We start from the raw sequence: 16736 nt of genomic DNA, 5'->3' as shown, positions 1-16736 counted from the left end.
AATTCAATTTATAGAGTGAAAATTATAGTTACCTATTTGTAAATGAAAGGCCAGTATCTTTTGGAAGAAAGTATTTTAATCAATTCCATGTCTGCCTCCTCCACTGAGGTGTAAGCTCTCATGGAGGCGGGGCTTGTTTTACTCATACTTGTTTGGTGGTGCTTGCTGCGTATTCTTCAGTCATTCACCAAATATGTACCGGGTGTGTGCTCTGCATTCCGCTCTGTGCTGGGAGCTTGTTATGCCGTGGAGTGCACCCCGTTGGTCCTTGCCTTTATGGAGATGCTAAGTGTTTAATAAATGCTTTTGAAGGAATTTGTGGGAAGTTAAACCAGGGAGTAAATGTTTTTCAGTTTCAAATGAGTACACTCCCAGACTGATAGGAGAGAAGGTGATGGCTTGACCACCAAGGTGACCAGACTGGAAAGGGTTCTTGTTTTTCGTTCAGGAGGGGTAGCCCCAGGGTTCTTATTTTACAATTTTCTAAACAGGAGAAAATTTGTTGGATTGAAACAGTGTTTCAGTGGAAACATTGAATGGAAATAAACATTGAATGGAAACAAACAGAAAAAGCCATTTCTTTTCTACCTGAATGAGAATTTAATCTTCAATATCATGAGAGTCTTTCTCTGCAAAATTGATAAAGGGAGGACAAGCAAGTTTTGTATGTGTGTGGTTTTTTAAGTTTTTTAGGAGGCACTGGGGATCGAACCCAGGACCTTGTGCATGGGAAGCAGGTGTTCAACCACTGAGCTACATCTGTTCCTTGAAAGTTATTTTTTAAACTACTAAAGAAAGAATAGTAAAATACAATTTGTTCTTTTCTCCCCTTCATTATAAACTCTTTATAGAATTTATGAATAGGTTCTCTGTACAGGTTCATAGACCTAAAGGACTTCATTTAAACATAACCCAAGAATTAAAAAATAAGCTGAAGAGATAGGGAAATGTGAAATCCTTGACTTTTTCTTTTCAATACAGAGAGCAAAAACCTAATTAAGCCAAGCTGTATGTTAACTGTCACAGAAAGAAGAGATCAGTGCAAGATAACTCCTTCAAGAAAACAAAGGATGCTGCGGAGAATGTGTGCTGCCTGCTCTGGGTTTTTTGTTTTTTTTTACATATTTGGAAGGTGTTTAACAGAAAGGAACTGGCCTTTATGCTATGTATCTTCACCGGTTTCTCTAGTAATATAATGAATGCTCTGAATGTGGAAACTAGTCAGAGTGGGCTGCCTTATAGAAAACGAACAGTTTAAATTTGGATTTCCCTTGTGTTTGTGTGTGCTTTTAATTAGATTTTAATTAGTTTTGTAAACCTTGTACACATTGTTTATCAGAAAAAAGACAAAAGGATTAGAGAGGTGGGTTTTAAAAAAAATAAAATTAGTGCATTTTAAAAACATGTGTTTCCTACTATGAGTGTGTGAGATTTTGGCTTAGGTGCTCTAGTCTCCCCCCTATGCAAAGGTGAACAGTTGTGACCTCTTGCCCTTAAGGAGCTGATGTAGTAAGGAGATTAAGGAATGAACACAAATAACTTTTATACAGGATAGAATATGGTAAGCACCTTAACTGGGAACAAGCTAGAGAGTAAGGTGTTTATTGCTATGCTAATTGTTGAGTCAATACAAATTACCTGTTTTGTTGTGTACACGGATAAAGTTCATGTTTTATCTTTTCCTGTAACCAGTAGTGATTTTTTCACCTACTGTTAGAAAATGCTTTGATATACCTGGTTTAACTTCATATAAAATAACAATTTGATTCAATAATAAAGATTTTAAAAAATCCAGTTTATCTTAGGTATTTCTATTAATAATTTTTTTTTCTTCTTAAAAGTTTTTTAATCAGGTTCTGATGCTTGGAAAAACATCTATCAGCGATTTGTCAGAGCATGTCTTTGACTTAATTTTGGAACTCTACAATATTGATAGTCATTTGTTGCTCTCTGTTTTACCCCAGCTTGAATTTAAATTAAAGGTAATGTTTAAAAAAAAATATATATATATATATATAAATACATAATATGATTCTGTCAGCCTAGCAAAGAACATTATTTGTGATGTATTCTTATAGTTGTTTTAACCGGATATAACACACGAGGTAGTTTATTACTGCTGTTCATTTACATGTTTGTGCCTTACCTATCTTTGTATGTTCCATGGCTGGCATGTTGCCTAGCAGACAATAGCTGCTTATAGTTCTAGTACCTATCTTTGGGTTGATTATTTATGAATTTAGATTTCTTAGGTCTTGCATTTTGATAATATATTTTGCTTTAAGGGTGCATGTTTCAGAAATTTCTTGTCTCTATACTGTGTCTTATTATTATTTTAAAAGATTTATTTTATTTATCTGCTCCTTGCTGCTTGCTTGCTGCATGCTCTCTGTGTCCATTCACTGTGCATTCTTCTGTGTCTTCTTGTCTCACTTTGTTGGATCATCTTGCTGCACCAGTTCTCTGCGGGGTGTGGGCCGTCAGCTCTCCGTGACCATGGGCCAGCCTGCCTTCACAAGGAGGCCCTGGGAAGCGAACCCAGGGCCTCCCATATAGTAGACAGGAGCCCAATAGGTTGAGCCACATCTGCTTCCCTGTTTCATTATTTTTTAAAAAAATTTTTATCCTAAAGTTACAGCATTCCAAGTTGAATGAGGTAGTATCTATTTCCATTAAACATACTCTCAATTGTTTTTTTCTCTTTTTGGATTCTGGTTATCTTCCTCCTCAGCTTTTATTTTCCTATTTGGAAGACTATACAGTCTTGATTATTGAGCTGTTCTACCACGCATTTTAGCAGTGAATGATATACAGCACTTCCTTGAACATAGGGTATCTTCCTCCAAATATTTGCTAGATAAGTTCTGGGATTTAGGTATAGCTGTACCTTGAGCTTATATGGTCAAGGAACAGTTTCATAGGAGTTCTCTGTACTCTTGGGCCATAAAATTAATTTAGGATTCATAATGCACATAGTGTGAAAATTTCCCCTTTTGCATAGTTTTTTTTTTTTTTTTTTTAAGATTTATTTATTTCTCCCCCACCTTGTTCCCCCTGTTGCCTGCTTTCTGTGTCCATTAGCTGTGTGTTCTGCGTCTATTTGTCTTCTCATTAGGCGACTCCAGGAACCGATCCTGGGACCTTCTGGAGTGGGAGAGAGGCGATTACTCTCTTGTGCCACCTCAGCTCCCCTGTTTTGCTACGTTGTCTTATTTTCTCTCCTCTGTGTCTCTTATTGCATCATCTTACTGCGCCAGCTCTCCACATCGGCTGGCACTGCTGCTTGGGGTGCTTTCCCTTGCGGGGCAACCTTCCCACGCTGGGTGACATTCTCACACAGGGCGGCACTCCTCCGTGGGCCTGTATTCCCAAGTGGGCTGGCATTCTGCATGGGCCACCTTGCCATCACCAGGAGGCCCTGGGCATTGAACCCTGGACCTTCTATATGGTAGATGGAAGCCCAGTTGGTTGAGCCATATCCGTTTCCTTGCATAGTCTTTTATACTTACTTATGTGGAGTGTTCATTTACTTTTCACATAATCCTGTGGAATTTTTTTGGTATTATGTCTCTATTGCTTTTACCAAATCATTACAGGAAGATTAAATAAAGCTGGTTAAAATTATTAATCTTTGATGGGCCCCCAATGTGATACCCAGAAAAGTTCTTAAATGAGTTCCATGTTGTATTTCTTTTTTCTAGAACATATGCTTTACCTCGTTCAAAAATTTTAAACTAGCTTCTTTAAAAAGATTTTTAAAATGTGTGTTATGCGATTGGTGAGGCAGGAGGCAGCTACGCCTTTAATTACTTGTTGGTTTTTTTGATTTTCCTAGTAAAAATATTGAGTAAATGCTTGCTATATGCATTTGCATACACACTACAAGAAATACAGAAATAAGGAAATTATCATCCTTGCTTTCTTAGCAAACTTAACATTTAGTATAGAAGGAAGAGGAAAGCAAAAAATAAATCTAGATTCGATAAGAGGCCAGGTATTATGTCATAAAAGAGATATGACAAAAATGCAAAAACAACATATTTTTGCTTCATTTGGGGAAATCAAAGCAAAGGAAACAGCATGAAGGAGCTTATACAGATAGGAAGGTTCCAGGTGAATTTGTGGAACACCAAGAATTATAGTTGGAAGGTAACATAAAGCAAGTTGAAATCACCCGTGGTTGCACATTAGAATTTTCGCTTTGGGAGTTTAAATAAACAGAAGCATTGGCTTTAAACCAGACCAATTGAATTAGAATTTCTGGAAGTAGAGTTCAGTTGTCAGTTTTTTTTTGTTTTTTTTTTTTAAGCATTAGAAGCATTCTAATATGCAGCCATAGTTGAGAAATATTTATTTAGAGGAAGACTGAGAGAAATAATAGAACTGATTTAGGTCACATTATAAGTTCTCTCTAATGCCAGGCCAAAGCATTTGTTGAAAACTCTAAAAATGTGTATGGTGCTGTACATGGCACCTTGACCACCAGTGCCTTTTGATATTCCAGTTTGCCTTCCTCCTTGTTCATGCCTAGGTTTGTGACTGGCCCATTCATTTAACCATTGTGTCATTTGTGTGGCGATACCAGTGTCAGTTATAAAATTGAGTCCTTGTTCTCAGGTGCCCAAAGTATATACGCATATATAAAGCAGAAATTTAGGTTTCAAATGTGCAAGCCTCCATTGTTATGCTTTGGAGTTCCTGTTATAAATCCAATGTGTGCAGATGAACTTACTCTCCTGCTGGGAGACTTTAGCCCATATTTATTTCTACAAAGAGTTTTAAAAGTATAGCCATCATACAGAGCCCTCTTTATTGCAGGGCTGGCTTCTGTCAGTGTTTCTTCTTTAAAACCATGAATATTTTTTCCAAGAGTCCTAGTAGGTTTTATAAGAGCTAGTTTAAAAATTCAACTAAGTGAAAATAAGCCTCTGTTGTTGGAGGTGGGGTGGCTGGGGAGGTGGTGGTGTGTTCTAACATTGAACCAAACTTTTGGGATGTATTTTCATGTAGGAGGTACTGTTTTAGTATAGTTTGAGATGATTAGCGCATTTAAGATAACACTTAATTTTGTGAAAAGTATATAGAACATTTTTTATGTATAATTTTTCTGGTGTTTCTGAAAGGTTTTCTATAGAATTGGAGACTTAATTCTGAATATACCTACCTCGTGGTTTTAAGCTATGGTTGCATTTTGTTTTAGAGCAATGACAATGAGGAACGCCTGCAAGTTGTTAAACTACTGGCGAAAATGTTTGGGGCAAAGGATTCAGAATTGGCATCTCAAAACAAACCACTTTGGCAATGCTACTTGGGCAGGTATATGTTTTTTGATTTCTGTTTAAAAGTAATACATGCTTATATATCTCCTTATATTATTTTTAAAAAACATTATCTACATTCAAGTAAGAGAGTTTTGTTCTGCCATGTTCTCTGAAATAATAAAAATGAAGGGTTTTATTTATTTAAATTTTTGAATGCTGTTAGTGATCGACCATATTTACAATTTCTCTTTTTCTTTTCATCTTATTTTGTCCTCAATTTTTAAGAGATGATTTAAAATAAAATCACAGGTAATATTATAACCATGAAATTAAATGTATTATTGCAAACCAGTGATTACTTCCAGCTGAAAATACATTATTGAGCTTAACCTCCTATATGAGTAGTAATATTTAGCTGGATTATTTGGGGATATGGAAAGGATAGGGATATTCAGAGGGTGGGTAAATGATATCCCTCCTCCTTGTCTCTTTTTCTATTTCTCAGTATTACAAGGATGATAACCTGGGTTCCTCGTGTGGTTTTAGTGATTGAAAAATCTCCGGAAATTGGTTGCATTATTTTGAGTATATTTGCATATGTCACTTTTGTTTAAGAGAGGCCTTCAGATTTCTGAAGGGTTCCCTGACCTTGAACATATAAAAGTATACTACAGATGCCCTGGTTGGAACCCACCTTGACTCTGAGGGTAAAAGGATTTTTTTCTTGCTTAAATTATCTTTATAGTAAATATTGCAATTAAATCATAAACAAGCACACGCCAAATAGAATTTGTAGACTCTTTTTCTATTTTCTTTGTTTTGAAATAGTTATATTGTATCACCACTTTTCTTTCCATTTTAGTTACAGACTGTTAATGATTATGAGTCTTTAAATATCTTTGGGTTTCATTCTCTAATTTGTTAAATGAAGATGTAAGCCATTACAAGTGATTAAATTCTGAATGATTTTCTGGCTGATACTTTGTTCAATAATAATATTTAATGAGGCACTTTAAGCTAATAAATAATAGTTCATTGTCATCTTGTGTTTGATTTGTAGACTTTTTCTCTTAAATACAATGGAAAGTTTTTGGGCAGGGGGCAAAATATTTTATAAGTTTAATTAAATTTAAATTTCATTTGAATTAATGTGTTGAAACAAAAACGTTTTTGATGTATAGCCAAGTAATATATTTTTAAATTAGGATTTGGATTAGCCAGACTTTATCTTTCAGGTTTTTAGGGGGTAAATCCAAATTTAAATGTATAGGTCACCTTTTAATTACATTATAATTTTTCATTTTAACAGTAATGACATAAAACTTACGCAATATCACAATTTTAAGGAGAGTATTTTAAAATACTTTTTTCATCTTTCATTATATTTATCTGTCATATGGTGCATGTTTAGGTGAGAAATGGTAACATATACAGAGATTGAGTCCCTGAATTCTGAACATTTAGGAAGTTTTCTATGGCACTATAGGCTAGGTAGTATAACTTTTTTAGGGAGGCAGGATCTACTTCATAGAGCAAAGTTGTTTTTTCTAATCATAAACTTCTATGAGTAACTTGGTGCTGATTTTGAAGACCTTTTTTTTTTTCTTTTTTCCTCGTAATGCTATAAGGCTAAGGAGCCTTTTAATTTCATAAAATTAAGACTTATGAAAATGTTGAGTGGAAAGTCCTAGCTTCACTTTATTGTTGTTACTGACAGTTAAAAAGATTAAAAAAAAAACCCAATATGCTACATTCAATAGTGAACTTGAGTCTAGGCTTTTGAACATCAGTGGTTGAGATACAGTTGGACATCATGTGCTTGCTGGTAGACAAACTCAGTGCCTTGTATGAAGCAGTTTTGCTAAAAAAAATTGAACCTAAATTTGATCAAGGTTTTCAGTCTACCAGGTTGCAGGCTGTAGGACAGAGAAGACCATGCCAATTGAGATCAGAGTGATGCAGTTGGTACTCCCCCCCAGCCAGCCACACACACGCACGCACATGTGCGCGCACACACGCGCACACACGCACGCGCACACACGACAGCAGTTCTCCAACAAAGAAATTACAAGGGGGAAAAAAAGGAGATGGAGGGGAAACCTGTTGGTTAAAAGAGACTGAACAGACCTACCAACCAATAGCAGTGTTCTCCTCTTATTTGGAAAGTGATTGAAAAAGAAAACACTAAACAAAATTGACATTTGAGACTGGATATTTGATGTTAAGGAATTTAAATTTTTAAAAAGTAATGCTTTGTTCTTAGAGATATGTATTAAACTAATTACAGATGAAATATGAAGATTGGCTTTGATACTAATGGAAGTGCAATGATTGTGATAGTTAATTGGATAGGAGTAATTTATACATTGGATACAGTTTGAGTTGTATAACATAAACTAACAGTATAAGGTCTAGATATACACCCTCACATTCCATATACACGTGAAATTGGTAGTATAGTATTTATAGAAACATTTTTGCCATGCTGATTCTCATATTTGAGCCCAATGTGTTTTGTTTGAACATGTTTTTAAAGACTCCTTAAGGTGACGTGGCGTTCCTGGGAGATTGCCCTGGTTTAAGGGCGAGGTTCCAGAGCGTCCATCCATAGATGGTGTATCAAAAGCTGTCATGGTGTTCTCTACTTTCAGTTTTCCCTCATAAATCGTTTTTTAATTAGTGAAATAAGGGCAAATCAAATGCAGAGTAAACGCATCTGGTTCTCTTACTTTAAACATCACTTTGTTCTTTTATATCTTACCAGATTTAATGATATCCATGTACCAATCCGCCTGGAGTGTGTGAAGTTTGCTAGCCATTGTCTCATGAACCACCCTGATTTAGCAAAGGACTTAACAGGTATTCTGGATACATAACAACCAATATTCCTAGATGGTCTTTATGGAAAAATTGGTTTTATAGGGGGAAAAAATTGTGACAGATGAAGTGTTCGTGGTTATTCTCTGGCGCTAGAATTTTTACAGCCTTGCATTTACTTAGGAGGCTGGAGGCATCTACAGAAAGTCAGTGTTTTCAGGAACAATACTAGTTCTTAGTTTATGGACAGTTCTAAAAATATCTCAGGTATTTGATTTTGAACAGGTCTTTACTTTGAATAGATTATAAGACTTCAACATTCTTGAATATTTAAAAAATTTAGGTGAGAGCCAATGATTTACAAACTAATCTAACCGTGCTAAATGGAAGTAACTTTTCCAAAGTCTGTGTAAGTATAAGGTAGCTCAGAACTTTGTAGTTCTGTAGTAACAAGAATATCATGTATCTGACTGTTATTCTTCTGGTAAAGCTTTTTTAAATTATGAAATATTTTGAAAAATAATTCCAAATATGAAATCATTTGGAAAATACAGTCTAATGTAACAGCCATTGTGTCTTCCCCATAAATATTAACATTTTGCCTTATTTGCTTCAGAGATTAAAAAAATATAAAGAATTGTAGATCCAGTTGAAATGCCCCTCACTACTATTTTTTTTCCTACTCTCACAGAGGCTAACCACTGTGCTGAATTTGGTCTGCTTCCTGTTTGTGTTTATATAGATATACCACATATGTATCTGTTCATGAATTGTTTAAAATTGTATTCAAATGATGTCATTTGCATTGTACTGGTGTGGTTGAATTTCTGTTTACTGCTGTGTTTTGTGTTTTCTGCTTACCATGCTCCTTTTTTTTTTTCCTTTACTGTTTTCTTTTTTGTTAGATTAATTTTCTTTCTTCTCATTTCTCCTTTTTTCATGGACTTGGAAATTAGCATTCTCTTTTTGTACTTTCACTGCCTAAATGATTAATCAAGTCCACCATTAATCAGAACTCTAGCTTCTTTCTGAGTAATAAATGTCCCTGCTCTCCCATCTTTTCACCTGCTTGTTTTAGTTATTGTTGAGTTATTTACTCTTTTTTAAAACCTTTCTCAACTTTTAGTATGTTTTTAATGACATTTAGTCTTTTTTTTTTTTGCTCACTGTTGTTTCTTAAATCTTACTACTTTCTGAGTTTCTTCTGAGAAAATCTCACATATACCCTTTTGTGATATTTTAAACAATAGTTTGTCATAGTAATGCTTTCCGGTTTTGTTGGATTCCTGTCAGTAAGGGTTAAAAAGCAGGTTATTTTACCCATTTCATCCTTTTTTGAGGTGCTTCCTGCTTGTATCTGGACATCTTGCTCCTGAGCCTCTGTAGTATGTAACACTGATCGTGGGGCTACCCTCCCTCCTTCTGACCCGCCCCCCCCCTCCCCCAGTGTCTCTTTTTCTGTAGCATCCTTTTCTTGGTTATAGCTGCAGTATTTTCCATGAGAGTCTTGATGGTTATTTTTAGGGCATGTTCTCTTTTTCCTACAAAATGTCTGTTCCCACTCTATTTTTCCCATCTATTAGCTTTTGTCTTTATTTTCTCTGTTAGGACTTTCCTTAAATGCTTAACAAACCATGACTGTTGGCTCATGATGAAAGAGCCAAGGACAAAATAAAATGCTCTTTAGAAAGCCCTTGAGTGTGTGGGTTGGGTTGTTGCCTCCGAGCTGCTCCTCCAGTCACCAGGGTTGCTTCTCTCCTCTCCCTTGCCTTGTGGTCCAGAAGTACTTGTTGCCAATTCCTGTGTCCTTTGAAGAATACGTAGTATATATCTGGGTGGTTTGCTTGTTTCCCCTCTACTGGTTTAGGATTTTGCTTTCTTGGGACTCCTGCTTTTCAGAATGCACGTTTGTTCCCGTGTTGTCTCTCACCTATTCACGCCATTTTTATGGTTTTTTTCTTGAAGGTATTTAAGTATGGTGTATCCCTAAAATAATTTTAGTTGCAATTACTTATCTTTAAAGCTTGAACAGTTCGAAATAATTCACCATGGAACAATTGTTCACATTGCTCTTAAATTTTTGTCATTTTTTAATAGAAAATGTTTTTAGCAATATGATCTAAAGGATAATATTTATACTACCTTATTTCATATACTTCATTGTAATTTTTTTTTCATTTAAAAAATTTATTGAAGTATATGACTCACACGTAAACATACATAAACAATAAGTGTTTAGTAATAGTTGTGAACTTACAAAACAAACATACGTAGCATTATATAGGACTCTCATAACTCACCCTACCATCAATACCTTGCATTGTTGTTGAACATTTTAAACTAATGATTAAAGACCATTGTCAAAATATTACTAAACTAAGTATTTTCCCCCAACCTATCATATTATATTACTATCTTTAAATGATTTATATAGGAACATACATAAGCAATAAGTGTATAGTAAAAATTGTGGACTTACAAACCAAACATGCATAACATCATACAGGGGTCCCATACAGCAACCCTCCACCAACACCTTGCACTGTCATGAGATATTTGTTACAGATTATGAAAGAGTATTGTGAAAATCTTACTACTAATTATAGTCCTTTTCTTACATTTGGTGTATTTTCCCCCCAAACCACCCTAATATTATTATTATTATATTTTAATTCATTGAAGTATATCACTCATACATAAACATACATAAACAATAAGAGTATAATAATAGCTGTGAAGTTACAAAACAAACATACATAACATCATACAGAACTCTGATAACTCACCCTTCCAGCAATAACTTGCGTTGTTGTTAAACCTTTTTAACTAATGATTAAAGAGCACTGTCAAAATATTACTACTAAACAAAGTATTTTTCCCCCAACCAATCCTATTATTATTATCTTTATATCATTTATATATGAATATACATAAACAAGTGTATAGTAAAAGTTGTGAACTTACAAAGCAAACATGCATAACATCATACAGGGGTCCCATACAGCAACCCTCCACCAACACCTTGCATTGTCATGAGACATTTGTTACAAATGATGACAGAATATTGTCAAAATCTTACTACTAATCATAGTCCTTATTTTACATTTGGTGTGTTTTTGCCCCAACCCACCCTATTATTTTTTAAATATATTTTTTATGACAGAAATTGTAAACTTATAAAACTATCATATACATGTGCAGAATTCCCAAACAACACCCCTTCATCAGTACACCACAATGTGGTGTGTCATTTGCTGTAGATAAAATAATATCATCTGATTGTTACCATGTCCATAGTGTACATTTGGCTCATGTTTTCCATACTGCCTCAGTATCAACACAGTACATCTTTCGCATAGTTGCAAGAATATTCTATTATTACTAACCACAGTCCATAGGTCACTCCAGCTGTATTTTTCCCATGTTTCTCCAAATTCTCAACACCCTGCAGTAGTGATATACATTTGCTCTAGCTAACAAAGGACACTCTTACATCTGTACCATCACCCACAGTTCTCATCCATCTCTTTGTTTACTGTGCTATCCAATTCCTAGATTATTCTCTAGCATTCTTTCAGTTGGCATTTACATAACTAGACCACCATTTTCATCGACATCCCCATTTATAAACTAGCTGTTACTCACTATGTATTTCCGTCCACTCTATATATTTCCACACATTTACAGTAAAGCTAATTAAAACTGCTTCACACATAAACATCAGTAGTCCATCTTAGTCCTCCTATCTCCTTTAAGAATCCTTCACCTACCATCAGGTCTTGAAGCTATTTTCCTGTAATTTCTTCTAGAAGCTTTATGGTTCTTGATTTTATTTTTAGTTTTTTGATCCATTTTGAGTTAATTTTTGGATAAGGTATGAGATAGGGGTCCTCTTTCCTTCTTTCAGCCATGGATATCCAATTCTTACAGCACCATTTGTTGAATGGATTGTTCTGCCTGAGCTATGTGAGTTTGACAGGCTAGTCAAAAATCACTTGATCATATATGTGAGGGTCTGTTTCTGAACCATAAATTTGGTTCCATTGGTCTTTGTCTATCTTTAGGCTAGTACCATGCTGTTTTTACCACTATAGGTAGGTATTATGATTTAAAGTCTGGAGATGGGGGTTTACTTTTCCTTTTTTTGATGTTTCTGGCTGTTCAGGACTCCTTACCCTTCCAAATAAATTTAAAGATCATGTTTTCAATTTTTTCTCTAATACTGGTGGAATTTTTATTGGGATTGCATTAAATCTGTATATCAATTTAAGTGGAATTGACATTTTAATGATATTTAGTCTTCTAATCCGTAAGCATGGAATGTTCTTCCACTTATTTAGGGCTTTTTTGATTTTTTTTAACATTGAGTTGCAGTTTTCTGAATACAAGTGCTTTACATCATTGGTTAAGTTTATTCCTGACTATTTGAGTTTTATGTGTCATATTTTATTTTCACTACTCTGTTGACACTTTCAGTTACTTTTATTGATATAATCTTCTTTCTAGACTCTCTTCCAGGCCCCTCTCTCCTGTCTTTTCTTTTTAGGCTCTAGCATACCCTTTAGTATTTCCTGAAAAATCTACTCTCTTCCTTAGAAATTCTCTGTTTCTGTTTGTCTGTGAATATTCTAATTTTGCCCTCATTTTTGAAAGACAATTTTGCTGGATAAGATTCTTGGCTAGAAGTTTTTCTCTTGTAGTATCTTAAATATATCAGACCACTCTTCTTCCCTCCATGGTATCTGGTGAGAAATCAGCACTTAATCTTATTGGATATCCCTTATATGTTATGCATTGCTTTTCTCTTGCTGCTCTCAGAATTCTCTCTTTGTCTTTGCATTTGACATTCTGAGTATGTGTCTTGGAGTTTGTCTATTTGAATATTTTTGGATGGGAGTACGTTGTGCTTCTTGGACAGGGATATCTATGTCCTTCAATAGGGTTGGGAAATTTTCTACCATTATTTCTTCAGATATTTCTTCTACCCCTTTTCCCTTCTCTTCTCCTTCTGGGACACCCATGACACATATGTTTGCATGCCTTTTGCTGTCATTTACTTCCCTGAGACCTTTTTCAATTTTTTTTCCATTCTTTTTTTCATCTGTTCTTTTGTATGTTCACTTTCAGAGGCCATTTCTTCAAGCTCATCAATCTTTCTTCTGCCTCCTCAAATCTGCTATTATATGATTCCAATGTTTTTTAAATTTCATTGATTGTACCTTTCATTCCCATAAGATCTACTATTTTTCCTATGTATGCTTTCCAGTTTTTCATTGCGCTCATCCAGTGTCTTTTTAGTATCCTTAATCTTTTTAGCCATCTCATTGAATTTATTGAGGAGATTTGTTTGAACATCTGTGATTGGTTGTCTCAACCCTTTGTGTCATCTGGAGGCTTTTCTTGTCTCTTTAACTGGGCCATAGCTTCCTGTTTCTTGGTGTGGATTGTAATTTTTCGTTGGTGTTTTTGCATCTGGCTTATTAGAGTATTTATTCTGGGTGCAGTTTTTCTCTTTAGTTTAGGGCTTCCTATCCTTTCTCCCTTGCTGGTTGTGCAGTAGGAGCCAAGCATGTAGTTGGTGCTATAAGCTGTGGAGGCTCAAGCTGCCCTCATTGCATCAGGGACCAATGAAGTTTCTTCCAACTTTCTCCTTTGCCAGGGGTAGGGACAGAGCCACAGCTGTGTGGAATAATCCATGTGCAGGCCTACACTGTAGTTGCCCAGAGACTGATGAAGCTTCACATCCCTTTCTCCCCTGCCTGGGGTCGGGATGGAGCTGCAGGTGTGGGCAGCCATCTATGCAGTGTGGGTCCAAGATGACCGCAGTTGCCCTGGTAGACTTCTGATTTTCAGTCAATGCCAGCCAAAGTTCTCTGCAGTTACCTGGATAGGCTGTTGCAGGGCTCCTCGGCCTCCTCCCTGCCAGAGGTGGGACTGAAGCCTAGGCTAGGGCTGCAGGTGAAAGAAACTGGTTCCTGCCGATACTGAGAGTTCTTGTCGATACTGAGAGTTCCTGCCAACACTGAGAGTTTCAGTCACCCCGGCTTCCCCTCAGGCTGGGGGCTGAGTCAGAATGGCGGCTCCTGGCCTCTTTCTGACTTGGGCTGGTACTCACCCCAACCATTCCTAGGGTTATCTCTTAGCCAAGTCTCCCAATCTGTGCCAAAATCAGCAGCCAACGGTCTCCTTCTCCCCTGTTTCTGGGAAATGAGCTTCCACTTCCCATCACAGAGCAGCTCCTGGGGTGGCTCGTGCCGCCAGAGCCATCACTGGCCTCCATGGCTTGGCTGGTAATTTCCGGGAGAGGCTGGCGCGGGTCCCCGCAGCTTCCTCCCTGCTGGGGGTGGCGCTGGGGCCTAGGCTAGACCTGCTCTGATCTGGATGGGAAGAAGCCAGTCCCCACCAGCACTGGGATCCTCAGTCCGCCCCACTTCCCCTCGTGCCAGGCCTGGAGTTCAGATGGCGGCTCCCGGCCTCTCTCTGACCTGGACAGGCTCAAACCTTAGCTGTTCTCAGGATCATCCTGCAGCTGCTGAATTTCCACATCAGTAGCTGAAGTTGGCGCCCAACCGTCTCCTCCCCCGTTTTGGGGAAATGGAACTTTTGATTCCAGCCGCGGAACAGCTCCCGAGACGGCCCGTGCCTCCAGTGGAGGATGGCACTGGCCTCTGGGGTGTGGAGCTTCCACTGACGAGTCTTCTCTGCAGATGGGCAGTCTCCTCCTTTCAATTCTTCAAGTATGTTACAGATGATCTTCTAGTTTTCTGAAGCCCCCCAATAGGTGCTTCAGCTAGCTCCAGAGAGCTCTGGGTGTTTGCTAACTGCCCAGTAGCAGGAGCTGATTCTAGGAGCTCCTTACTCTGCCGCCATCTTGCTCCCTAATATCTACTTCATTGTAATTTTATACTTCTGTTTTGGATTTTGAGTTTTCTTACTGAATTATTTACATAATTACTTTTGCTTAAATAAAACTAGACCTAAGTAAGTACTTTTTTTTTTTTTTAAAACATGTAATGTGCAGGTTAATTTGTACATGGTTGAATAGAGCTGCTCTTTCTTGAACTTGCTTCCTTTTGGGTCACACAGGTCAAAAGGATTTACACAAAGCAGGAGAGAGAGGCAGTATGGTACTCTCCTATGGAGTAGCCCTTCTGTAGACCTGCTTTTCCCTCCTTCCCAGGGGCTTTAAAGGACCTGTTCTTGGTTCTTAAGTGCGCTCCCTGTTACTGCAGATGACAGCTCCTTCCTTCCTGTTTATTTCATTCTCTGAAGAATTTGTTTTCTTTCTCCCCTACCTGAAATATGGTGGCAGACCTTCTAAAATTTTCCTTGTTGCAGAAAAGGATGAAACTACATGAAGGAAGAGGTTGTTGATTTGGAAGGAGTTGGGGGTTGTGGAGTGGGGTATGTGGGAACCTGTTACGTTTTTTAATGTAACTTTTTTTGTGATTAATGTATCTTTAAAAAAACCAATTTATTATGAAAAATAAATAAATAAAAATCACATGAAGCATATAAAGTAATCCCTGCTGTTGTTGGAAGAGTTAGGCTTTGATTTCTTTTTTTCCCCCAGGATCTCTTTATTTATTTATTTTTTAATGTTACATTCAAAAAATACAAGAGGTTCCCATATACCCCTCACCCCCCAGGCTTTGATTTTTATCACTTCCTCTCAGATCTTTAGTTTTGTGATTTTCTTTGAACCCAGAATACTCTGTCCCGTTTTAAATTCTATGGGCCTGTTCCTGCCAAAAGGGCTTTCTTCTGTCCTAGGTCATCTCTGTTCTGCGTGTGAACCTTCTGTGGAAATGGCTCTCCACTCCCTGAGACCCAGTGCCTCCCTTTTTGAACAAATAATTTGTAATGTTCCCTCAAACATCCTTAAATGAATTTCATAGGAGTAATCCACTGAATACAATTTAAAAATCATTATTACTCTGTAACTGAAATATGTAGGAGAATTAAAAGGGAAATAGTTTATAATTAAAAAGTGTACATTTACTATGTAAATGTTTGGATGTGACTACATAGTGACAACAAACATGCCTCCACAGATAGCTGAAATGCTTGGTTTTTCTCCTGTGGATATGGACTGCTCCGTAGATGCTAGTTGGTAGGTCATTTGGATGACTACTAAAAGCCTTAAACTCACATTAGTCTGTATTTTGGTGAAAAACCCAGACTCTTTGTTCTATTCTTCACTCGTGTTCCCCCCCCCACACACACTTTTTTTATGTAACTTAAAAACAATTGAGGTATAATTAATTTACAATAAAATGCATAGATCTTAAATGTTCAGTTTGCTATGTTTAGTAAGACAGAACAGGTTTCCATGGCCCCCAAGGTACCCTCGTGCCCTTTACAATGGATCTTCCTGTTTACTTGTGTTACTGTAGATTGTGTTACTATTTTGTTTGGCCTACCTTTGGACTTCATATGTGTTTGAATCATAGAGTGGATAATCAGTGTTTGGGGGTTAAAGTCTGGCTGCTCTCTTTTAACATGTTTTAGTTTATTCGTTTTGGTTATTGCGTAGTTTTCCATTGTATGAATGTTTCATAATCTGCTTATCTGATTCCCTTTCTGAAGTTAGTTGATTTCGATTGTCTTCTCTTTCACCTCCCTCCTTGCTCGGCGCTAAGTTCCATGTTCTTGAGT

At 36.8% G+C, this 16736-nt stretch overlaps 1 protein-coding gene across 4 annotated transcripts in view; it reads left to right on the top strand.

Moving 5' to 3' along the window:
• Positions 1-16736, top strand: part of PDS5B (PDS5 cohesin associated factor B) — a 206249-nt gene that overhangs the window by 70755 nt on the left and 118758 nt on the right. For all 4 annotated transcript variants that reach the window (XM_058276971.1, XM_058276969.1, XM_058276970.1 and 1 more), the window contains exons 8-10: positions 1842-1982; positions 5201-5316; positions 8026-8120. In XM_058276971.1, coding sequence (XP_058132954.1) covers positions 1842-1982; positions 5201-5316; positions 8026-8120 — 352 coding nt within the window. The remainder of the gene's footprint in view (positions 1-1841; positions 1983-5200; positions 5317-8025; positions 8121-16736) is intronic.

Source organism: Dasypus novemcinctus, chromosome 15 (assembly GCF_030445035.2).
Source record: "Dasypus novemcinctus isolate mDasNov1 chromosome 15, mDasNov1.1.hap2, whole genome shotgun sequence".
Classification (NCBI taxonomy): domain Eukaryota; kingdom Metazoa; phylum Chordata; class Mammalia; order Cingulata; family Dasypodidae; genus Dasypus; species Dasypus novemcinctus.
The sequence above is the reverse complement of the archived record's forward strand: the minus strand, read 5'-3'. Positions and strand labels throughout refer to the sequence as shown.